Here is a 24,838-nt window from a genome sequence, read left to right as displayed (position 1 = left end):
AGATAATATTGGTTTTTAGGTTTTAAATTTTAATTTTTTTCATATTCATAATTGTCGAGGTTCAAGATTTAACTCTCTTGTTTTTTCCCATATTCATAATTGTCGAGGTTTAGGTAATCAATTTGAAGGATTTTCAAAGTCATAACTTTCCTAATAGGGTTTTTGAGATGTGGTCTCACTTTTTATCATAATGCTTAAAATGAGCGTAGATGAACCAGCTAAAAATCTCAAGTATTGAAATGGAGCATCGTTTTGCTTCACTTTTTCAAAACGATTGAGAAGCTTTTTGTTTATATGTACCTCTTCATGGCCATCAAACCCTAATTTATAAAAAGATAGAAAGAGGCCGTTTTCCAATAATCAGCTTTCCTTTCTAGAATCTATGTGAAGCGATCATTAATACCCGGGGAGATGGGGAGTTATCCACCATCGGAGATGGGGAGCTATCTACTATCTATTGAAAACAATATTTTATCTCTGTAAAATATCTTTTAAAGATAAACATTAATTAATACATAATATTTTTAATAAAAAATATTAATTAGATTGAAATATATATTTTTAATAAAAAATATTAATTAGATTGAAATATATATTTTTAATAAAAATATTAATTAGATTAAAATATATATATATATGGCACATTTGAGGCCTCATGACCACATACATGTACCAACAATAGTTACATTTAATATAGAAAGAGTTTACATATAAGGCTCATGATTTACAATAACAGCCGCACCTTAGAACTAGCTAGAAAATGCATTTCGGTTAGAAAAACTCTAAATTTCATCATATCGACCATGTCCATTATGAATATAAGAACAGAAAATCAAGGCTTGAAATCATGTTGGGATATCTATTTTCAAGTGTTCACCAATAGTCTGGATCTTCATCCTTTTTAGGACTTCAAATTTATTAATTTGGGGCAAAAATATAAAATTTTCAGGCTGTTATAGGGAGGTCCTGGCAGTAAGCTAAAAAAAATTAAAATGGGAAAAGTTTATAAAATAAAAAATCGTAAAAACTAGGATAAATTTATAAGAAGCATTAAAAGTTCACAATATATGAAAAAGCTATGAATATTCCAATGATAGGGAGAAATAAAGGAATACAACAAATAATATGAAGATTTCACAAATCATCATAAAAAACATAAAAGTTGCATAGAAACACATCTATACATCAATTATTAATTGCCTAGACGAGTAACTCGACTGACTATGAGTCGATTCAATTGAATTTTCATACACCAATTTTTGGGGGGCTAGAACAGTGTTATGAAGCTTTTGAGGTGAGGCTCTACTTTTTAACAGAAAACCCAACAAGTCTTGCGCCTACCACGTCCCTTTAGGCCCGTCTGTTTAAAATTTGGGCTCATTGTAAAATTTGGAAAAGTAGATTGTGCATGGGCCCATTTCTACAATAGCGTCCTATGTAACATCCATCTCAGCGATGGATGTTAGAAATGATAGCCAAAAAAATTTAAAATCAGGACGATAAAACTATGTCAAATTTATTTTTTATTTTCTAAAAATATTTATTTTTGAGTTTTCTATTTATCATGGTTGAGATTTTCATTCCCCAAAAATTTGAATCCAAAATCCTTTTCTAAAGTAGATTTTGGAGGGAGGACTTATTTATATAGGTGAGTCAGCCAACTCATAGAAACTTTGTTCTTTAAATCTTGGCTCGTATTTATAGGAAAAATTACATACATATCTGTTATACTTTACGTTATTACAGATATACCAAAAGTTTCCATTATTACATGTATGTCTGATTTTTACTATTTATACCATATTTTTTTTTTAAATACGACTTTGCCCTTTTTTAGATGTTGGACATTTGAAAATAGGCCGAAAGTGTAATGTCACATTCCCATTTTGGGGTGTTGAACATCCGAATAGAAGAGTTTTTTGGATGTTCAACAACCGAAAATAGCCCGAAAGTTAAACATTCGCATTCCCATTTTTCACATTTCGCAGTTACATTTTCGGATGTTGGACATCAGGAAATACAATTTTCAGATGTTGATCACCCGAAAATGAATGCGAAAATATAAAGACCTTCTAGGAAGTTGTATTTTTTGATGTTCATCATCTGAAAATGAATGCGAAATTATAAATACCTTCTAGAAAGTTGTAATTTTGGATGTTGAACATCCGAAAATGTGATATTTTCGGATGTCTAACATCTGAAAATGTGATATTTTCTGATGTCCAACGTACGAAACCATTTTCAGATGTTAAATATCCGAAAATGTCATATATTCGGATGTTCAACACCCAAAAATGGGAATATGAACTTTCGGCAATTTTTCGGATATTCAACATTTGGAAAAGTAAAAAAATGTATGTATGTAATTTTTAGATATTCGGATGTTCAACATCCGAAAATGGGTATGCATGTAAGTTTCGGATGTTCAACATCATAAAGTTGTTTTTTTAAATAAATTGCTTTATAAAAAGTAAAAAAAGGACATATATGTAATAACATAAACTATTTGATACATAATAACGTAAAATATAACATATATGTATGTAAGTTTTCTTTAATTTTATATAAAGGGTTTGAAATGTATAGGTGTAACTTTAAACAATCAAAATAAGGCACATCTCTAAATTTGACTAAAAGGTGCAGTTTTGAGGTCAAAATAAGGTGCATCTCTAAAATTGACTAAAAGGTGCAGTTTTGAGGTCAGAACCCTTGCAATGGTATAAAGATCTACTTTCACTTTAAATTATCTACTTTCACTTTAATTATAAAATTCAGATCTTCAAAACTGATATAGATCGAGTATATCTACAAACACTTGTAAATCTTGAAATTAGTAAATTTAGATAAGGGTGCTGTTTCTATAGAAGATAGGCTCTAAACAATCAAATTATAACCTACATTCAAATAGTGTCGAGAAATGTGGTTTCAATAATGGAATCTTTTTTATAGCCTTCAAAAATACTTTCATATTTATTTATAAATTTTAAAGCTTAAAAAATAGTTAGATCGACATATCTATGAAAACTTGAAAATCTTGAAAATTGACGATCCAAAATCGCGTTATAAAATACACTATTTCCAAAACTTGAAATCCATTTCTATTTCATGTCCATGCATCTGATATCGAGATGATCAATTTGAGGATATTTGAGCATCAAAACAACCTCTTCTAGTGAAATTTTTGAGGTAGGCTCTAATTTAATTTCTTAAAGCCTGGGCTGTATATAAACTTTTCCTTTTAGATAATGTACCATAAAATGTATTGTTTTAAGACTTACAATCAACTTTTTTTTTTTTTTGAAATATCTATACATCTCGAGGTCAAGTTCATTCCTCCCACCCACTAATCTAACTTGAAAGGGCGTTATTAGTCATTAAAATTAAAAAAACAAAAGAAGGACGACATCATAGGACATTGTCAGGAAATGGTGTTTTTGAGACAACACCTTCACCTATTTGGATCTAAAAATCCGGGGCATAATTTTTTTTTATTATAAATTATTCTTCCTACCTTGAACCCAAAATAGAGTAATTGTTTTCTTTCTCGAATACGAAAAAAATAATTTTCTTTTTCAGATTTCTTTATGCAGCTGAACATGAGTAAACACCTAGTGTACAGCTAGTTAGGACTGGACAAACTTATCATTCTAAAAAATCCTTCTATATTTGTTTCTTGTATCTCCTTGGAGGATTTTTTCAAACTTAAATTTTGGGAACCACTTGAGAATCGTTATGTTTAAAAAGAAAAAAATTAAAATTTGAGTCTTCTAAATTTAGCTTTCGCATAATCTCCATTCAATCTTGAGATATTATATTTTCAAGTGCACAAAGAGAGCAATTTATAATCCTTTTTCTAGTCTATTGATTTAAGAAGTTACATCCCCAAAATTCAGATCTTAAAAGTATCATTAGATTTTGTTTTACCCAAGAGAGTAAATGAACAATGTATTTCGAGCATGTTATCTTTTATATCTTTACCAAGTTTTCCTCTTTAGATATTCATTGTGGGAAAATTGTTTCATGCAGACTGGACTTCATTTCTACAATATGCGGTCCCAAGGTATAAAGTATCAATCTTAAAGATGGATGCAAATAAATGTTCCATAAAAAAACAATTGAAATTAACAGTCGAAATGTTTTTTTAATAGAATTATTATTTTTAATTTTAAAATTTATTTATTTTTTTAATATTCATGATCTAACATATTAGAGATTACATATCTTTAAAAACTAAGTCAAAAAATTCATCTCAAAAATAAATTTTTAAAAGGTAACTCATTTCTACATGGACTCATAGAAATCGTGTCCTTCATTGTATTTAACTTATTTTCCATGTAGAAATGTATCTTCTAGGTTGCATCTTGATGCCATTGAAACAACAAAAACATCTAAAAAGTTATTTCAGAAATATATTTAACTCAAAAAGGTTTTTCCAGGGCAAATTTTTCTAGGAATTCAAATGGCCAAAGACTAGAGGAGGGCCTCCTCGTCATTATCATGAAATGCAAGGCTATTTGAGCAAATTCACAAAATAATCCTAGACATAAGGGCGGGAAAATAGTTATATGTCAAATGAGCGGGAAAAGATCAGGAGAAAAAAACACAAAAAAGCAGGTCTCAACATTTTCCATTGAACCTGAGCTAGGGTTTCAGCCGGCCTTTTTCATTTTCATTAGGCCAGTGCAAGGGTTTCAGAAGCTGAGACCCGCAATGAACGATAAAAGCAGGAGCTTTGGCCGAAGGCCAGGTGATAACAGAGATGGCAGAAATCGAGGAGGTAGGGCACAGAAACTTGCGAGATCCAAGCTTTTTCGAAGCACTGAAGAAGAGCTAGAGGGAAAATTAGGGTTTGAGTTGTTCACAGAAGGAGAGCCTAGGCTTGGATGGCTTCTGACCTTTGCATCTGTATGTTTTCTCACTACATTCTCATCGGTATCTGTGATATTAAGGGATTTGCTTATTGTTTTTGTTTTTCTTCCTTTTTTTGATAATATCATTAGTTTTTCACCATGAAAGCATCATATTTAGCTATTATCATTTTATGATTCATTCGGTATGATCCTTCTTTGTCATGTGATTTTATATCCTGGGACTGGAATTTATTCAGACGGTCCATATATGAATCAGACTCAGAGAAATGTCTAATGAATTATCCTATAAACTCGAAAACTATAGAGCAGAATTCACAATGCACTATGAAAAGTTTCAGTAAGATCCAGAAATCTTGTTTGATTTGGATAGAATTTAAATTGCATTACGAGTCTGGCTATGAGTGAGTTACCATTGACAAATAATTTGAAAGGAGGGAAAACCTATAAATTTTAGAACTCTTGGACTAATAGAGTTGAATTCAGAATATGCGATGAAAAGTGTCCACAATGTATGGTGAAAAGTTTCAACAAGACCCAAAAATCTTTTGTCTGATTTAGGTAGAAGTGATAAACTTGCATAAAAAAGTTTGAACGGGTGTTCTTACTTACTTGTGCCTTCTAAATTATCATCGATTATTTGAAAAGGAGGAATATCTTACAAATTACTGCATTATAAACCTCTCTGATAGTTTCAGGGACAAATTATGCCCAATTATGCTATTGTACTATGCAATGTAATTTGGAACTCATTTTGTAATTTCAAAGTCCTCATACTGGTCTTTGCTTGCTTGGTTATGCTGAAAGTAGTTACACTAGCTCTAACTTCCATTTTCACTGTCCATATCTTGTTTTGCAGTCCTCGTGGGAAGATCAAGACTCTAACAGGGTTTTTAGTTGCGTAGACCTTTATTTTGTTTCTCAGGTATTGTTTGTTACAATTTCATTAAATTTTGATCTAGTATACTCATTCCTCTTTCTTTTTAATTGCATGCTTGATTGCAAGGATGACTTGGGGTGTTAACCTGCTTACTTGTTTTTGATATTGTTTTCACTTTTGGCTTTAGCCCATTATATATCAGTAACTAGTCGTTCACGTTGTTATACTCTTTGCCTTTGTTCCAGGATGGATCTATGTTCAAATCTAAATACAAATTTTCTCCATATTTTTATGCTGCTACAAAGGTATGACCTCATTGGGGTTGAAATAAACTTATTCTATGTGCTGATTTTACTGGTAATGATGAATTTGGTACCACAGCTAATTGGACATCTAAATTAGTTGTTTTTTTGTTATAAATTTGTATTTATTAACCTTTATTACTATTTCGATATTGCAGGAAAATATGCAATTGGAAGTTGAAGCATTTCTCAGACGTCGCTATGAAGGACAAATTGCTGACATAGAAATAGTTGACAAGGAAGATCTAAGCTTGGTATGCCACTTTGCTTTCTAACTTGCGAGGCTAAATCCATGTGGAAAATGTAACTTTCCCTGAATTCATTATTGTCATGGAATATCAATCTCTCTTGACAACTTTTGATCTGAAGATTTTCTAAAGACCCATATATATGATTATTATTCAGCTTTATCTTCTTGTTCATGCATGCTTTGTCAAAGATGCCAAGGTCGGCCTATGAATAACATTCTATCTTTCTTCTACTTTTCTCCTTTTTAACATGACAATACACTTCTTATTAGTGCCAAGTATTGACGCAGCAAAGTTTAGTCCTTTGCAGTGTGTTCGCAACAGAATGCTTTGAAAGTTAAAATTGAAAGAACCCTTTGAACTAGGCAACCACAGATGAGGCCCTCCATTATTTTTGATGTATCGTAAATTGGTTGAATGAAATGGGTGGGTGCGTAGTGAGACATATCCAAGCATCCCAGCACTTGATATTCAATGTTATAATGATTTATGGTAATTTATTCGCATAGTTTAATAGTTTTGAATTGGCTGTAATGATTTCTGGTAATATATTGGCATAGTTTAATGTTTTGAATTGACTGTGCGGATCTCTCTCTCTCTCTCTCTATCCATATCTTCATGTTACCACTAGTTTTTTGTCTACCTTATGTTTGGTCGAGTGGTGATGTTTTGCCTTTTCCTTTTCTTCTCACATGTTCAATTTCGATGGGCAAGTGCTTACTTATTAGCATGTATAATTGAATAGATATTTAGCATTTTGTCAATTTTTTTCATACCATGGTGATCTATGAGTCATATTTGTGATTCTAATATCTATGTTTGCAGAAAAACCATCTATCAGGCTTGCGTAAATTGTACTTGAAAATTTGCTTCGATACTGTACAACAATTAATGCATGTGAAGAATGATTTAGTGCACATCGTTGAAAGGAATAAGAAAAAGCTTGATGCTGCAGAGGCTTATGCATCTATCTTCAACGAAAAAAGGTGAAGACGCACAATCATGAATGACTTATTATATGATATACCCCCCTCCATGACATTTAGTTTTTGAGAAGGGTAGATGCATGTGGAGTTTAATCTATTTCACATGGAGGTTGATTATATTTTTTAACTTGGGCATTGCTATCGCTCCCAGAGATGGAAGTTTGTAATCAACTACAATTCCACTATGATGCTTGCATGTGTTTCCTTTCATAGCTCTGTCTCCATCTTGCATAATTCATCTATCTTTAAAGTTTCAAGCATAAAGGAAACATGACCTTCTAGAGGATAGATGCTTTGATTTGGAAGTGTTAGTCTTTCTTTTCTATCTTGCCATATGCCTTGTAAATGGCACTTGTTTTTTATATGATAAATTAAACCTCGATGATGGTTGCTATCCCAAATAGTTGTTTTATGCATTATTCCATTGTTTGTCTCTGAGTTTCTATTCATTGGTGATTTTTGACAGTGAGCAAAAGATACATGATTATTTAGATTGCATCATTGACCTTCGAGAATATGATGTTCCCTATCACGTTCGATTCACCATTGACAATGGTATGCCTTGGATCTATTTGTTGAACTTTGAAATTCCTTTTTCAAGCTTTATTTTCTGAGTTTTATAATCATTGGTTTTGTGTCTATTTTATGAGTTCCTTTGTTTCTTGACGTTTTGAGCTTTGTAATCAAGATGGCATGCTTCTGATCATTGAATTTGGCTGGAATGCTTTTTGTTTTGCAGATATCAGATGTGGGCAGTGGTACAATGTTTATTTGTCTTCTACTGGTGTTACACTGGAGAAGTCAGAGCTATTAAATCGTGCTGAAGTTCGCGTTTGTGCATTTGATATTGAGACAACAAAGCTTCCATTAAAGTTTCCAGATGCCGAATACGACGAGATAATGATGATTTCATACATGGTTGATGGACGTGGGTATCTAATCATCAATAGAGAGGTATGGTAGAGATGAATTGCTTTGCTTTGTTTTATAATGAGCATATGTTTTGAACTTGCAATCTGTCATGTAACACTAGTTATGAAACATTTAACCATTGTTTGCTTTGTAATGCATGCCAAATGCTTTGGTCGATAAATAGTAATATGTGAAAATGCTATCCCTTGAATTTTTTATAATTATTGTAAATGTGGCCCATGATTATAGCTTTTCTTGGTTGTGATTTGCTAATGAGGCCTTTGCATGTGTTCTTATCAGAGGAGCCAATTTGTTGGGCTTTCTCTGCATGTTGAGTTTGAACTTTGAATCTTTATATACAGTTGCTCTTCATCCATTTAAAGAAATGATTTTTGCTAGCAAACTGTGATGAACTAGTATTCTTAAGAAAATTTTCATTGAAAGATAAATTAATTATCAAAATATTGTCTATGTTATGCAAATACTTGTACTTGTTTAACATATTGGTGTCTTATTGTGTGGATGCTGATATTGATATTCAATACCAATGTTACATGGACATGGACATGGATGTCGTGTCTAGTACATGTTTAGTACTTTTGCCTAAAAACCTAGTGTAGCCCTAACACGTCTGTGCACCTATAAACAAAAATATATATGCATATATACATTATAATCAATTTCATGCAAGAAAGATTTAAAAAGTACTTATTTCTACAAACTATGTTTATCTTGTATAACGTTTAGTTAAGACGTTTCTTTATTAAGGTGCTACTTTATATTAAATCATACAAGGCTTATGCACTCATATACTGGGTTGGTATGTTGGTAGCGTGTATTGTATTTTTGTAAATGTAACACATGCAAGGTTCCAATCTCATGCAGGCGTCTTATGAAAAATATAAAATTTAAAATGTATCATGTTGTCAGAAAAGAAGGCCCACCATGGGCTTTTAAAACATCTACTTTCAAAACACCGTTCTTAAAACATGCTTAAAAAAGAAGTGCCTCCCTGAGGTTCGATATAGGGATCTCTTGAAGTAAAAAAAGCTTGTCTACCGTAGACATGCAGATTTATTTGTTAACAAAAGTGACAGTACTTTGAAAAAGCATGTCAACACATACTAAACATCCCCATAATTAACTAACATGTACGGTCACGGTGTTGAGTTTGTGTTTATGCGTATAGATACGTGTCGACACGCGACACACTCCAAAATGCAGTGTCAAACTAACACTGCCGATACTCCTAATATACTTGTAAGAATATAAAATTCCATATTCGTATTAATATAAAATGAAAAAATAACGCAATGCGTTGTGCTATGATAAACTAGCATCCTTGAGAAAACTTTTCATTGAATGATTAAATTAATCATCAAAATATTATCGTTTTGTTGCACATATACTTCTCTAATATTTATAAAGCACCACATGGTTTGGAGACCACATGGCGCATGAGAATTATATTCACAGCTTCGGTGGTAGGTTCAGTGTGATAGTTGCAAAGTCAACAACTTTGAAAGTTAATACACAACGAGATGATATAATTTAACTTGTAGTCATCTACAATGCATAAGTTGATCATATGTTCCCCTAAATAAATGATTCCTCACCTAAAAAATCAATTAAAAACTCAAATTTTAACTTTCTTTTTAAAATACTCAATTAAAAGTAGATCCATGAATTTTAGATACATAAATTATTGTTTAGTAGGTCTTTTACTATATGGATCTAGCAATTAAAAAATGACGTACATAGTATTTTTGTTTAAAATTGGTATTTTAATGTCATTTTAAAATTAATTTTTATTATTTTATATAAATAATTAAAATAGAAAAATGGCATGAATTGTAGATTTTACTCTTTAAAATTAAAAGGGGTCATTATTTCTGTTATACTTTTGCAATTCAAAATTATACGTAAAAGTTCAAATAAATTAAAATTTGTACTTTGGAATTCATAAAAATTCTAATTTCACTTTGAAAAATGTCTCACAAATTACAAAGTTACAAACATGTTTTTCTAAACCATTTTAAGTTATAGCGACTTCCCTTTTTCAAATCATCATCATTAAATATAGTCTTTTTTCAATTAATTGGGGTCGGCTACACGAATCCTGGTCTTCCATTTTGCTTTATTAATGGCCGTACCCTTAGTGAGGCCATAGGTCTTCATACTTTTCGGACTACTTCCAACCACGTATTTTTGGGACTTCCCCTTGCTATTTTAATCCTTCCACTTGAATTAACTCGTACTTCCTAACAAGTGATGTATTGGGTCGGCGCCACACATGGCTAGTCCACTTAAGTCTACTATCTCATCTTCCCTTTTTCAAATAACATTATTGAAACTATTACTGATGAGTGAAATTTTTTTTTCTAGATTTTTTATAGTAGGTGTTATTTATTTATCTTATCTAACTACAATTAAGGATTGGGGCATACATTTAAATAAGTTACATAATGAAACTAGTGTTTTAAAATGCGGGATGCGGCCAAAAGCGGTGGGGGGGCCGATGCGGCGATGCAGTTCAGATGCGGGTGCATCGCGACAATATGGTCAATAAATGTAAATTTTTTTTTTTAAAATATATAAAAATAGGTTAATGCATAGGAAAAAAATATGGAGGTGATATATGTGATAGTAGGTATTCTAGTTTAATGATTAACTTTAAAATTATTAGTTGTCGGAGATTCTGTACCCAGTTATCCACTATCCCCTGATAGAAACTAGAAACTTGAAACTAGCTTCATAAAACATTCAACAATCAAATACCATAAGCACAAATTTACACCATAAGCACAAAACACTACCATCAACAACCATAAGCACAAAATAGTGATATTACAAACCAAAAGTCAAGCTCAAGAAGAGTTAATAGTTAATAACTTTATACAATCATCCATTTTGAGAGTCAATTTTGAAATTTAAAGTCAAATTTTCAAATATCAATCAGAGAAGTCATCTTGAGAGTCGTCATGTGCACATCAATATTATCCTCGACGGCCTCCATGTATTCTTCTTCCTCGGTCTCCTCTAAGTCAGGTTCCTCCTCGACCTCTGAAGTTAATGTGTGAGTGCGACTAGACCCAACAGCTCCTTTATTTCTTTGTGCTCTAGTGTTAGGTCGATCTTCTTCATTAGCCCCTTTTGTTAGCTCGACATCATGCCATGTAAGATCCTCACCCTCAAACACACGCTCTTGTCTTGGATCCATGGTCCACTCACTTGTGTAATCACCATCAGCTTCATACAATTGAATAGGGTTGAGCTTCATGCGATTTTTATACCTCTCCTTAAGCCGCTCATTATATCGCACATAAACCAAATCATTCAACTTTTTATGCTCTAACCTACTTCTTTTTTTTGTATGGAGCTGTGGTAGAAAATTGAAATTAGATAAATTAGATTTTCGAAATTTAGATTAGAAAATTTAAATTCAAGAAATAAGGATTAAGGAATATGGAGTAAAGGACTTACATGCTCAAATGCACTCCAATTGCGTTCACAACTAGATGAGCTACATGTGAGATTCAACACTCAAATAGCGAGACGTTGTGGATTTGGTGTCTCGCTTCCATATAATGCCTACCATGTAGTTGTATAATATTTTATAATTTAGATTATAGATAAACACATAAACAATTGAACTATACATAAAGTCAGAGGCAAGTAAGGTTACTTTTGGCCTTTACCTGGATTTGTAGTGTCCCTATTTCGAGTAGCAATATCTCTCCCAAAGTTTCCCAAGGCTAACTTGAACTTAATCAATTCATGGCTTTGGATCTCATCCTGGATATCCCTGTCAAGCACCCTCTCAAGCACATCTAAGAACCTACCATTTATTACACGATCTGACTCAATGGATGGGTGCTTGTAGTGAAGAGATGGGTTTAGAAAGTAACCGGCGGAATGGAGGTGCTTGTGAAGTTGGGTATCCCATCTCCTATCAATAATTTCAAGTATAACCTTGTGTATAGTTTCATCATCCTTTAGAACATCCTTTATTTCAGCCCTTGCCCTAGTCATTGCCTCATGTATGTAGCCCATGACGGGCTTCGCATCACCATCAACCAGTCGAAGCACTCTCACTAAAGGGCGAGACACCTCCAATGCAATAATTATTTGACTTCAAAAAGATGTATTCAGAATAATTTTTTCAGCCTTTCTCCCATCCTTATGCTTTGACCATTTGCTTTGACTCCATTACTTTGAAGCAAACATGGTCCTCAAGGCACTTTTTTTCTTGGCTAGGCTTCGAAGAGTGAGAAATGACATGGCAAATCTAGTGATACCCGGTCTCACTAATTCTCTATTCTTTGTAAAAGACCTCATCAAGCTTAGGACTATGGTGTGATTGTAAATAAATCCAACAACAAACATAGCTTTTGAAATCACCCCACTAAATAAAGATGTTGTACCCATTTCCTTAAGCATAAGATTAACACAGTGAGCTGCGTAACGAGTCCAAAACATATGCGTTCTTTTCAAAGTCAATAAATGCCCAGCTGCAGTGCAATTGGCACCGTTGTCAGTGACAATTTTACCACATTTTGCTCTGCAACAAACTTGACAATCTCATCCATAAAAGCACATAAATATGTAACATCTTGTGACTTGTCTGATGCATCAACAGATTTAACAAAAAAAGTACCTGTTGGGCAGTTAACCAAAAAATTAATGATTGCCTTTAACTTCCCATCGGACCAACCATCACACATAATAGTGGCCCCATATTTCTCCCACCCTTCTTTTTGAGAAATCAAAATTTTATTCACATCAAGTACAACATCCTTCAACAAAGGCTCCCTAACCTCATCTAGTGAAGGAGGAACAAGTCTTGGGCCATATTGCCAAATTGCTTGGACTATACATGCAAAACTATCCAGAGTTATAGTATTAAAAGGAATGTCGGCCATGTAAATCCACTTAATCCTCGTACATACCGATTTCCTCTGTTCTGTCTTATATCTATTGTCAATTGTGGTTTGTTTTGTTTTTTTCTTTCTCTCCTGAACCACAATTTCGGGGCTAGGGGTGAAAAAAGCATCAATTGGCCCCTTAGAGAGAGGTGTTCTTCTCTCAACACTACCACCAATATTTATAACCCTCTCTCTTGAGGTTGGAGTATGAGTACCGCTTTACCTCATGGCAACTTTAGACATATCATCATCATCATCAACATCATCATCAAATAATTGCATATCATCAAGTAATTCTTTTCTTTTCATTTTTTCTTCTCTTTATTTTTTTTCAATCTATCCAAATATTCTTTAATCTCCTTTTTTATATCGTCTGTAGCTTGTAGGCATGCTCTTACATTCTCAGAAATTTTGGCTAGATGCTCTTTTTGTCGAAAAATACCACCATATAAGCATTTCCATAGAGCAAGCATATCACACAATTTCTATATTTCGGTTTTTTTAGTTTAGCATATTTCCAAGCCCGATCTTTTTTACTAGAACATTGGGAAGAAGACATTGCTCCAAAAATAAGTATAACAGTATTATTGTACAAGAAAGAATAAAAATTTACCAGTGCTCGATTTCTTCACGGCCTCTGAAACCCCCGATTTCTTATCACAAATTCACCGTAACATCCCCAAATCAACAATCAAAGGCATCAAATGATCATCCAAGTATCAAACAACCGCCAAATCAAAGATTTGAATGAAAAATCATTTTCGCCAAAAATTTTTTTCCCTCGATTTGACGCAAAAAAAGCCACAAAAGTGGCTGGAAATCTTTGTTTAGGGGGTTTAATACCCCCTAACAGTTTCCCTAAGTTTTCAATGGTCAAAAAGACCATTTTGCCCCTCGCCGAGGGGTAAAATCGAAAACGAAATTGGTAGAAGGAGATGCACTGCGATGCGGGGAGATGCGGGATGCGGCTACGATACGGCTTGATGCGACACATATGCGGCTGCATAAGTAAAAAGCGCATATGCACCTGATTGCGATGCGGAGGCGACCGCATACCGCATGATGCGGTGATGCGGCAGCATTTTAAAACCATGAATGAAACAAATTTATTGTAGGGTCTTTGTGGCCTTTAAAGTCCTAAAGAGCTTGTGAAAATGATATGTATAGTTAAATATGCGCTTCAGTGGGAGTGTGTGTGATGACTGACTGACGGTTGGGCGGTGCAGTCGAGAAGGGTTTGAAGTGGGTCATCCTTTGTTGAGGTCGAAAAGATGCGTAAGGATCATGTTTGTTGGCCAAGAGAACTTTGTGGTCTCCTCTGTGCAGTTGTAGGCCTGTGAGAGTAAGGGCCAAATTCTCAACAAATTTCCTCACGGCATATACACATGACATTCATATGGGAAGCAAACTCTTTTCTAGAGGGACGCGTGTACATGTACATTGAGAGAGCCCCCTTTGCACTCTAGTGACAAATGCTAGACTTGCTCTTAAAGGGGGGAATTGAAATCCACATTCTAGGATCATAATTCCACTTTTTATTATCCAACTTTGACAAGCTAATCATGAGCCACTGCAAAGCGCCTGTGGGTCATTGGACTTTATTGGGTTGGATAAAAGAACAATTGTGGATCTTGGTTTCTAGGGCTAGTGGATTGCCTTTATTGTCGTTTATTTTGACCCATTGGTACCAGTCTACTCCTAGTATATTTTATTTTGGTATTATAAATGTTTATTTGATTTTTAAATATTTTTTCAAAATTTTAAAATATTATTTTCTGCTGTAAATTTTCATAAAAGGGTATTTTTAAAAATTTCAGAACTTTAAATAACATATGTGGGACCAAGGATCCAGCCCAACATGTGGGACCACGTGCACCATGGGGACCACTCCCAATTTTTGTAAAGCATTATAGTGGCACGCCATTATTTGTGGAACAAGGGGGGCCACACCCTCTCTTGAATATTTTATATTGTTTTAAAATAAATAGATGGCACACCATTATTTAAGAGAAATAGTGGCCTCGCCACTTTTTTAGGAAAATTGGGGGGCATCCCATATTATTAACAAATATTTTTTAAAAGGTAAAGGGGTTACACCACTTTTTTTGTGGCAAAACGCCCCATGGCACTTTTTGTGGAATAAGCTCGCCCCCTTATTTTAAATTGATTTGATTCAAATTTAAACTTGGTAAATCTAAAGATGGAAACTCTAATGAGATATAGTTTCCCTATTGTGAGAAATCTAGAAAATATTTAAGTTTGATTTCAAATTTAAAAGGATAAAGTTTAAATTTGATTGGATTTATTTTAAATAGGAGTGCATTGGATCAAAGTATAAGGGGATAAAGTTCCTAATCTTTCTACCTAAAATCATGATGGCTGATTTTTTTCACCCCACAAATTTCCTATTCATCCTAAAAAGTTTAGCTGAAAATTAGATAAGACAAATCATATTCAAACTAGGAGATAAGTTTTTTTTTAGATTTCCTTCTATTTAAAGACCTAGTTTTAACCTATTTGAGATCCAACACAAGATTTTATCTTTCTTTCAAAGATTTTCTCTCTCTCTCTCACGCATCAAATTAAGGCTAATCTTGGAAATTGAAATCTCTTTAAGGTAAACTTCTCTTTTCTTCCTTCAAAAATACAACAAACTCTAGTCTAAATTCATATACTAGGAGAGGTTTCCAAGTAAATCCAGGGTAACACAATGGGAGAGACTAAGATAATTAATTCTCTATAACAAAATAGTTCTAATCTTAAAGAAGTTAAAAAGACTAGATTCCAATATAACATGAAAAACAAGAGGGGAGGATTATCTCCATCCTTTTTTCTTTTATCTAAGTGGGATTGTCGAAAAAAATTGGACAATCACTTTTAATCTTAGAATGTTATCTTTCCTAGGGCATAGATATTGTGCATGATTTATTTTTGGAAATTTATCAAAATTGTCATGAGGTATCAAACTATTTAAGATCTTAGCCATATTGTTTGATTCTATTTCAAAATACCAGGAAAAGACACATAATCACGAGTTGGAGTAGTTGCAAATGTGAAATGTTAAATAGTACATCTCTCATCAATATTTTGCTAATTTTTCCTTTTTTTTTCCCTTGGGGTTGGTTAGTTCTAAAATTACTCTTGAATTGGGTGTTGTGATGACCATATGGCCTATGGAAACTCGCTCACATGAACCATTTAATAATGATTTTCATTACTATAATATTTTTAAAATAGAAAGTGATACTATATATTTATACTTTTTGAAAGGCTTAGCACAATCAATGTTGACCAATTTATGCAATAGAAGTATTTCTCATTTAATAAAATATTTCATGAATTTATTAATTTTTTAAACGGAACAACTTATTCAAATTAGATTTGAATTTTATAAGTAAACAATAGTTCCTTTTAAATAAATTTTATAGTGCATGTTATTATCTACTTTTTATATTAAAAGGTGTAGATTATATATTTCCATTTTAATGAAATAATTAAAACAAATTCATTTTAGGGAAAATTGTAGATGCCCCTCCAACTTGAACTTTTTTAGCAACCTCCCCTCAACCAACTTTTTTATCGTAACGTTTACCCCAAACATACTTTTCTAGCAAATACCACCCAACTCAAAATGTCATAGTTATTTGGACCAAAATGCTCTTGTCTGTACAAGCTCGCGTCACATCCCCGTAGTATGCACAATGACCAAAGGTTAACTGTCGGACCGCGGGAAACAATTGCCGGACTGATGCAATAAAACCATTGCCGGACCCTAATGTGCAGCTGTTGGACTGGGTGAACAATATGCCTGACCGGTGTAAACAACCGCCAGACTGAGGTAAAACAGTGCTGGACCGATGTCACCTTGTGCTGGATTGAGGTAAAATAACAGCTGGACTGCGTTGCACATTTGCCGGATCGAGGCACCTTGTGCCTGATCGTGTGCACACTATGTCGACAGAGAGTATAATGCCGAACAGGCAGTTGGAAGTGCTGGACCGAGTGCACCTCATGTCGGACCGCCTTTCTTGTTGCTGAAAAGGAAAGAGGAGAGAGAGGCATTTTCATTAAGGAGAGGGCATTTTGGTCTGTTTTTAATCTTTTTTTTTGACTTGGGGGGTATTTGCTAGAAAAATATGTTTTGGGGTAAAAGGTACGATAAAAAAGTTGGTTGGGGGGAGGTTGCTAAGAAGTTCAAGTTGGGAGGGTATCTGCATTTTCCCTTCATTTTATGAACACAACTTTAAAAGGTTAAATACTTTATAAATTCTCTACACACAAACGTGCATTCGCGCGTGCACACACACACACATATAGCGAGAGAGAGAGAGAGAGAGAGAGAGAGAGAGAGAGAGAGAGAGAGAGAGAGAGAGAGAGAGAGAGAGAGAGAGAGAGAGAGAGAGAGAGAGAGAGAGAGAGGTGGGGTTAGAGGAATGAGTTCGCAAAGCAAGGTGTGAGCCACGATTTTTCATTGGTGAGAGCTCTTTGATTTTTTCTATTATCTTGTAATCCTTTTTGTTTATGTATCTTTTGCTAATACAAATAAAGTTAGGAATGTTGTCAAAGAGAGAGAGAGAGAGAGAGAGAGAGAGAGAGAGAGAGAGAGAGAGAGAGAGAGAGAGAGAGAGAGAGAGAGAGAGAGAGAGAGAGAGAGAGAAAGAGGGGTTTAAGATAGAGAGAGGTGTGAATTCAGATATGGGACTTTTCATCTCATTCGATTCCTATGGCTCTATCGCCTTATAGTGATATTTTAGAGTAGGCTAGTGTGTTATATCCAAGTACAAAACTCATTACATTATTATTTTCTCTTGGCTCTATGTGTAATATCAACTTGCATGAACATTTATACGCCTATTTCTTTAAATCATTTATTATGCTTGACCACTAAAAAGTTGGACGGTCTCTATTCAATATTAAGTTGTTATTTTCTTGTGCATGTAAACAATATGTTTGATTTTATGGTTATTATTTTTTTACCCACATGCAAAGGTATGTAAAACTTGAACTTTGCCTTTAAGTACTCAACATTCTCTTGTTGACGTTTCTAAGATTTCAAGAAAATAACTGTTACGCTCTCTCAACTTGCTACCAAAGAAACAATACTTTTACTGTTTGAGTTCCCTATGGTAGTTAGTTTTCATGTAAATTAGTTGAATTTTAGTAAAATCTTATGGAGGAGAGGTAATAGAAGCAAAGAGCAAAATGAGAGAAATGAAAGAAAATCCATTTGCTAATTTCATTATTTCAAAAAGCGGTCTACCTAGGGCTTAGGTGGTGCCCTAGGCGGGCTAGAGGGGATTGGGCAGACCAACTACGTGGGTTATCCCTGGGCACCCGCGTCGTACCCCACCTAGGTGAGGGCCCAGGGTACATAGCGGGCGCCTAGGGTACCTAGGTGCAAAAATACCCATTGGGTGGGGTATTTTTGGTGTTTTTGTTTTTCTGGAATATAAAAACTGCATTAATGTGCATTTTTTTATACAAAATCTGGACCTATAATAGGATCATTGGATATCCCTTGCCACCTTTTGAACCTAGGTCATCAGGTTCCAAGCTGCTTCCTAGGCGTTGGGTGGCCTAAACCCTCCCTAGTGCCTAGGTGCTGCCTGGCATTTTTTGAAATACTAGTTAATTCATCAGAGTGTCACCATTGAGGAGAGAGAAATAAGAAACCACACACACACACACACAGAGGAAAAAGAGTCTCAAGCTCCCTTTTCTGTTTAGGAACTTACTAGTTTTCAATTTTTCATTGAGAACTTCAAATGTGCATTATAAAACATTTGTATATATATTAAATGTTAATGGTGATTGTCAATTTATTTACATTTTTTGATAAAGAGTTAGAACTTAAACCAAGAATAAAGCTATGAATCTCTCTTTAACAATAACATTTTTGTAGCATGTTATTTTTACTTATGAAAATAGCACGCGTTAAAACGTTAAAGCACTCAACGCACGTTCTATTTCTAGTATATGCTTAACATACTGGTATCGTATTGTGTGGAAACTAATATTGATTGTCGAAACTCCTAAGATACTTCTAAATATGTAATATCGTATTGTGTGGAAACTAATATTGATTGTTGATACTCCTAAAATACTTCTAATCCTGTAAAGTGAAATATACTTACATATATAAAATGAAAGAAATAAAATATTGTTCATTGTGTGAGGATGTGTATGTTTCTACATGGGCTCATGCATGCATAGTGTGTGTATGTGTGGCAATTTGTTGATTGTATATTTGTGTGCATTGTGCTAGTTATTAATCGATACTTATCAATGTTCAAATATGATTTGTATCTGTAGTTACGTCCTGGATTTTGAGAAATGCCAAGTAGAATCTCTGCTTACTGTATTGTTATCTAAGCATTTTAGGGCTTCATTGCTATATCAACAAACCCCAACCAGTTGCAAACAAAATTTGGTTGCACGATGCACACTTCTAAATGGGTAATGTGTGCCTTGATTAACTAACTGATCCATCACATCTTTTGTGAGTTCCCAAGTCTGATCTCATGTTTCTCTTTGTTAATTAGTTGGCACACACTTGTAATCATGTTAAGTATAACAATATTAAATTATCTTATATGTTACCTACATTTCTCTATTTTGGTATCTACGTCTGAATTTTTGCTTTTCTTCACTGCTATTTCAGATTTCATTTGGCTCCTAACGTTTTTGGGAACTAGCATTGCTGCCATGTGATTGTAGCATGTTAGAATTAACTCATGAAAATCATAATTGCCTTTATATTGTTTGAGCGTCACCATGTGGTTTCCTTCACTCTATTCTTATCATTGGCTGGCAAATCATCCCCCTTTGTTAGGACATTTAACATTTTCATGGGTATCATATTGAATAGCATCCTTGAATTTCTAGTAGTGTAGATGAGCAAACTAATACTTTAAATCGTATTTTGCTAAAAGCGGTCCACCTTTTATGGGTCCTATCAAGTGGGTTTTCTTGCATATGATACTACAGAAAAGGAAAATCATGATTTGGAGGACCTTCTGGAATGCTCCACTGTTTGGCCTTGCCCACTTTAGTATTGTAACATTTGGTCAAAGTTTTGAATATACTAATGGTGTTTATTTTATTCAGTGTGTTTCAGAGGATATTGAGGATTTAGAATACACTCCCAAACCAGAATTTGAAGGACGTTTCAAAGTTAAAAATGTAAAAAATGAGGTAACAAATATTTTATGGATGAGTTTTGATTGGCTAGCAAATAGCTTTTTCATTATATGTGGAATGCGAGCATACAGAAAGATGGTTTGTGCTACTAAATTCTAATTTGCCATTTTGTAGGAAGAGCTCCTTTCTCAGTGGTTCACTCATATGCGAGAACTAAAACCTGGTATTTATGTGACCTACAATGGTGATTTCTTTGATTGGCCGTTTTTGGAAAGCAGAGCAACTCGTCATGGTATTAGTATGAACAATGTATGTTGAATACTCTGCCCCAATTATCTTTTATTGAATTTGTCTTTGTCTGTCACTTTGTAACTTTTTCATCCTCTTCTGTCATCTAGTTCTAATCTTGAGATTCCCACAATCGAGAACATCATGGGTGAGATTGTTCAATTTGATCAAAGACTGGAATTTTTGTTCTGCTGACATTAATTGTAAAGACAAAGATATTAAATAATTAACAAGAAGAACTTTAATTATACTGGGCACTGTTGACATGCATGCACATTAAATTTTCCCTTAAACACGAGTGGAATCAAAATAGATGAGCATGGACTGTGCTCTAGGGAGAAGAGGAAACAGATGGAAATGGTGTTAATTGAGCAACATCTTATACTGATTTGATGCTTGCTCCGGTAATGCTTTATTTTTCGTGGTAAATTGAACCCTTGAGTGTCACTAGTATTGTCAACACACGGATTGGGTGCAACAGGTGAAACCCAAGGAGTCCATAGTGAACCTTATTTCGCATATTGATCTTTCTCTTCTATAGGTTTTCCTTACCGCTTCTTTTTTGTTTTATGCATGTTTGTCTGCATCCACTGATGCAATTTGATGTATTTGTACCCCTTTTGGTAATTTTCAAAATGAAAACGAGTGGTGAAACCAAGTTCAGAATGAAGTCCTTGATGTCAGACAATCACTATAGCAGAAGATGGTGACAAGCAAGGTTGATCACAATCACTGCAAACCATTCTTGATTGAATAACTGCAGCGCTAAACTTCTTAACTTCACGTCATTAACCTTGTTTGAAACAAGAAATTGAAATTTTAATAGTCCAATAAAGAACATGCGTAATAGAAGCAATGCCAGAGAGATGTTTCGATATTAAGCTCATCAGGAGGACCTTCATGCAAGAAGGCACTTAATTAATTGGTAAAGTGGCAAACCTCAAATGACAATATTATAAAAGGTACGAGTATGAGTCATCTAAGTGGTTTGCGAGAAATTTTCCTCAATGAATACTGTATTCCAAAGAATATCCTGTGGCTACCAATCTGACTTCATATTTATATTTTGAAATATTAGAATGGGATATTTTTAGATCATCAGTGATTAGGAGTATTTGTGCTTGAAGGTTGGGGGTACTTTGACCAATGCCTTCTGCCAGTGTGAACTACGAACAACTTCTTATATGGTTCATATAAAGAGTGAACAAGCTGAAATGGTTGATAATGATGAGAGAGTAACTCGTAACTAGAAAAAATTGTAGATTAAATAGAAGGGTGAGAAGACGTACTAATTTTCAGTGTTGTAGAGAGATTGATGATTTTGTGACAATGGAGATGTAATTAGTCCTTTTCTCTTTAATTTGTTGATGTCATAGTTTTTTTTGCTGTCTCTTGGTGTTTCATGACTGAAAGATAGGTGCTTCTCTTGCAGGAGATTGGATTCCGGTGTGATAGTAATCAAGGAGAGTGTCGTGCCAGGTTTGCATGCCATTTGGATTGTTTTGCATGGGTGAAACGAGACAGTTACCTCCCTCAGGGAAGTCAAGGCTTAAAGGTAAAGAATTTTCTTTTTTCTCGCTTGATCGAGCATGAAACTTTTAGCTTCTTCATGTTTGATAGAATTAAGTGCTTTCTTTTCCTGTAGTTGTGACTAGCACTTAGGGTCCTGGGCTCATTTCTAAGGATAATCTTAATTTGTGCTTGCAGTTTGGTTAGATTCTTGCCATTATGTCTTTGCTTCCATTTAAATATATTAACTATTTTGTTCAATTTTGTATGTTCCATAATGAGTGACTCTTGCCATCAAGAATTTTGTATGTGCCATATGTTTTAAGTGCATCTGCAAAAATCATGCAGATTCTTGATGGATTTATTTTTGGAGGGTATAGTTTTAATGTGCACAAATTGTAAACGGCGGTTGTAGTGTAAGGGAGTAAGAGTGTTGTCAGTTTATAGGATTGGGTAAAGATTGTCTAAATTGGTATCCTTTTTCTTGCTCTAAATGTTATATATGCATTCGCCTGAGATGCCATCACATGAGCGGCAGTGTTGTTGGGCTTTGATTGCACTTGCTTCTACACTAATGGTTTTAGTGATAATTATATTGGAGTGAACCATGGATCTAGTTTCCCATATCCTTTTTGTTAGCGATATTTTAATGACTCCGAGGTTAATTCTCCATGATTTCTTATTCTCTTTCTAATGGAGTACAATGCCTGAGAAATTTGTGCATGGGTGTTCTTGATAATTAAGATATTTCTAATGCATTTTCTTCAGTAGATTTAGAGTTTTCAATATTGTTATAATATTCATTGTGATATTTCTCCCCCTGCACAACTGTACTAAAATGACCTGGATTGTGCAGTTCATATTTAAATCTTATTTGATTCTTAGGCTGTCACTAAGGCCAAGTTGGGCTATGATCCCCTTGAGGTGAATCCCGAGGATATGGTTCGCTTCGCTAAGGAACAACCCCAGGTACGAGAGAAAATTGATTTGAATTGCTTCCTTTTTGTTGAGGTTTGTTTGATTTTATGTCCCATATATTATCATTATTTCTGTTAAATTTTGTGAAAGTTTATGTTCCTCTCATGGATGCATTTAGTTGTTGAGTTGTTTCAAGTACTGTTAATTTTGTATTGTGAAGGAGAGTGATGTGGATTTTGTTAGGCAATTTCGACATGTCTAATGCAGTTTTTCTCGTTAAAATTGGTTCAGACAATGGCCTCTTATTCTGTCTCAGATGCTGTCTCAACTTACTATCTCTACATGACATATGTCCATCCCTTCATTTTTTCACTTGCAACTATCATACCTATGCCACCTGATGAGGTATTGCGTAAAGGAAGTGGCACACTTTGTGAAATGCTTCTAATGGTTCAGGTATGTTGCTCATAATATCCCTCCTCATTGAATGATTTATTTATTTCCAGAATAGATTATGTTAGATAGTGCAAAATGTTCCTGCATATATCATCATCATCAGAGCCTCGTCTCAACTATTTGAGGTCGGCTACATGAATCCTGTTTTGCTCGCTGTATCGAGAGCCATACCCTCAGTATTGCAAAATGCTCTTGCATATAAGACTCTAAAAGTGCAAATGCTTTTATTGAGATACGCTGGGTAAATCCTGAATCAAATTACTGGAATTTGGTTTGATGTGGTTCGGTGATGTACTTATAGCCCCATGTATGGAGAAATCCTCAATTTGCTTACTCCATACATCTGATGTTCAGTTAGAATCTCAATTTATGCTGGATCAAATTATCACATTGACTGTCTTTTATGTTTCATTGTGTCTTCACTATATTTACTTATGCTCATGATGTCTCTTTACATTGCATTGACAACTCTACAGGCTTATAAGGCGAATGTCATCTGTCCAAATAAGCACCAAGAGGAGCCTGAGAAGTTCTATAACAGTCGACTTCTGGAGAGTGAAACCTACATTGGTGGGCATGTTGAGTGCCTGGAAAGTGGAGTTTTCAGGTCTGACCTTCCCACAAAATTTCGGCTCGACTCATCTGCATATGAGGTTATTACATTATAAACTTTCATGTCTCGTTATTTTCTTCACATATTGTATTCTCTAGTAGTTATTTTGTGCTCAAGGGGGAGTATAGATGTTGACTTATTAATTCTGAAATTTATGGTTCGTCAAACATGCGTAGCTTGAGGGCAACTGTGGGACTGGGAGCTACTGGTGAAATAAGTTTGTGTTTGGTTGTTCACTATGCGAAGCATCTGATGCTGCATATTGTTTGTATTGTTTTCTACTTTTGTTCTTTATTATTCAAGCATACAGACCAGTTATGCACCTATGGCCATTTACATATTTTTTTATTGAGGCTGAACTCAATTATTTATTAATTCGCACATATTCCGGTCTGAAAAAATTCATCTCTGATGGGTGATAATTTTTGTTACATGTAATTTTCAGCAATTGATCTCCAACCTAGATCGAGATCTCCAGCATGCTATAAAAGTTGAAGGCAAGATGGATTTGGATTCAATATCCAATTATGATGATGTGAAGAATGCTATCATGGAAAAGGTTTGCATCTATTCTCCAAAATATTTTTCTTTTTTTAACCTTGATGAATACATTTATCTCTATGGTTTGTCCAGATTCTCTCTACACATGGTAATCTGTGGTTTGTGGTTTTGAACCTGAAGTGGAAGGATGTGGAGTAATTTTGTGTGTGTATATGTTGGGTGGGAAAGGGGACAGATGGGCGTGCGTGCATGTTTGTTTCTCTTTTTCTTGCATTTGTACAGGAGGATGACT

At 34.3% G+C, this 24,838-nt stretch overlaps 1 protein-coding gene across 2 annotated transcripts in view; it reads left to right on the top strand.

Moving 5' to 3' along the window:
- Nucleotides 1-4,576: 4,576 nt before the first annotated feature.
- LOC18441362 (DNA polymerase epsilon catalytic subunit A) overlaps nt 4,577-24,838 on the top strand; it is a 49,280-nt gene continuing 29,018 nt past the window's right edge. For both annotated transcript variants that reach the window (XR_016044489.1, XM_088851983.1), the window contains exons 1-14: nt 4,577-4,905; nt 5,728-5,793; nt 5,994-6,053; nt 6,209-6,304; nt 7,124-7,284; nt 7,751-7,839; nt 8,024-8,238; nt 20,229-20,315; nt 20,436-20,570; nt 21,982-22,104; nt 22,944-23,027; nt 23,268-23,432; nt 23,909-24,085; nt 24,491-24,604. Coding sequence is in view for 1 of the 2 variants with exons in the window: in XM_088851983.1 (XP_088708109.1) it covers nt 4,711-4,905; nt 5,728-5,793; nt 5,994-6,053; nt 6,209-6,304; nt 7,124-7,284; nt 7,751-7,839; nt 8,024-8,238; nt 20,229-20,315; nt 20,436-20,570; nt 21,982-22,104; nt 22,944-23,027; nt 23,268-23,432; nt 23,909-24,085; nt 24,491-24,604 (1,767 nt within the window). In the remaining variant the exon portion in view is untranslated. The remainder of the gene's footprint in view (nt 4,906-5,727; nt 5,794-5,993; nt 6,054-6,208; nt 6,305-7,123; nt 7,285-7,750; nt 7,840-8,023; nt 8,239-20,228; nt 20,316-20,435; nt 20,571-21,981; nt 22,105-22,943; nt 23,028-23,267; nt 23,433-23,908; nt 24,086-24,490; nt 24,605-24,838) is intronic.

The sequence above is a fragment of the Amborella trichopoda genome, chromosome 11, assembly GCF_054954075.1.
Source record: "Amborella trichopoda isolate Santa Cruz 75 chromosome 11, AtrichopodaSantaCruz75HAP2 v2.0, whole genome shotgun sequence".
NCBI classification, from domain to species: domain Eukaryota; kingdom Viridiplantae; phylum Streptophyta; class Magnoliopsida; order Amborellales; family Amborellaceae; genus Amborella; species Amborella trichopoda.
Note: the sequence above shows the minus strand (reverse complement) of the source record. Positions and strands in the feature narration are given on the sequence as shown.